The 1,313-nt window shown below is 71.0% G+C and overlaps 1 protein-coding gene across 1 annotated transcript; it reads left to right on the forward strand.

Moving 5' to 3' along the window:
• Positions 1 to 6: 6 nt before the first annotated feature.
• On the forward strand, positions 7 to 1,001 carry LOC113942598 (carnosine synthase 1-like; the record flags this gene model as incomplete). The annotated part of the gene is made up of 2 exons (XM_027633701.1): positions 7 to 304; positions 514 to 1,001. Coding segments are annotated over exons 1-2 (561 nt in total), but the record flags the coding sequence as incomplete, so codon positions are not given.
• Between the last annotated feature and the right edge of the window lie 312 nt (positions 1,002 to 1,313).

Here is a 1,313-nt window from a genome sequence, read left to right on the forward strand (position 1 = left end):
GCCAGGCTGGGGACACGGGGGTGGCAGGGACTGGGATGAGGGAATAGTGCCAGCCCGGGGACACGGCGGTGGCAGGGACTGGGGCGGCACTGGGGGCACAGTGCCAGGCTCGGGACAAGGGATATTTGGGGTCTCCCAGCCGGGCTGGGGTGCCAGGGACAGGGTGGCACCGGGGTTCCCACCCCGGGGCTGTTGACCCTCCCCTTCCCGGCAGGATTTGGCCCGCTGGACATGACCGTTTGCATCCTGGGCTCCCCCACTGCCTTCCTGCCCGTCCTGCTGGAGGGTGGCACCCGCTGCCCAGGTGGGTACGGTCCCCTTGTCCCCAGCCCTGACCCCACAGTGGGAGGGGTCCCCAAACCCGCCTGTGCTGCGTGACCAGGGCTGGGAAGGAGGGTGGCACCGACCCCCCGTGCCCCACTAACCCCAGTACACACCAGTCCGGCAGCAAACACCCCCTCAGGGTGTCAGGGGTTGCGGGGCCCTCACTGCCCACCCCCTGCCCGCCCCCAGGTGCCATGGTGCTGTGCCTGTCACCCACCTGGGCCAGCCGGGTGCCGTCCGAGTCGTGTCCCGGCGCTTGGTCCCTGCTGCTCTCCCAGGGGGTCTCCTTCAAGGTGGGGGGTCACAGCGCCCTGGAGACCTTCGTGCCCCCCCGCCGTGCCAACTACGTGACGGGCACGTTCGCGCCGTGGGACCCCGAGGGCGGCTGGGCGGCCGAGCTGGCCCGTGACCTCGACTGCCCCACGGGGGGCTCGGCCCCGCTCGCCCGACGCCTCGAGGACCTGCTGGTCACCCGCTGGGTGCTGGCGGCTCGTGCCAAGCTGCCCGTGCCCCCCACGCTGGCCTTCGTCCTGGCGGCTCGGGGGGACCTGCCCGCCGAGCTGGAGGTGCCCGGGGTGAGGCTGGTGCGGCTGCAGGACCCCCAGGGCCAGGACAGCCTGGTGCAGGAGGAGGTGGGCACCTTCCTGGGGGGCACCGCCATGGAGCCCTACAGCCAGGTGGGCACAGGGGAGCACGGGGGGCACCCACAGGGCATGGCAGGGAGGTAGGGGTAAGGGGTATGGGCACAGCAGGGCACAGGGGCACGGTGGGGGCACTTGTGGGTCACACACCAGTAGGGTGTCACTGGTGACAGAGGGTGACAACTGTACCGGGGTGGCGGAGTGGCTGTTGGGGTGGCCCCGGGTGGCACACTGGCACATGTAAGTGATGACCATGGCGTGGGGTGACATGGGGGTACACACAGGTGGTGGGGTGGCTGTTGGTGCGGCACCGGGTGGCACTGGGTGGCATAGGGGTGCTCACAGGTG

This window comes from Corapipo altera, unplaced genomic scaffold (assembly GCF_003945725.1).
Source record: "Corapipo altera isolate COAL_440 unplaced genomic scaffold, ASM394572v1 132940, whole genome shotgun sequence".
Classification (NCBI taxonomy): Eukaryota; Metazoa; Chordata; class Aves; order Passeriformes; family Pipridae; genus Corapipo; species Corapipo altera.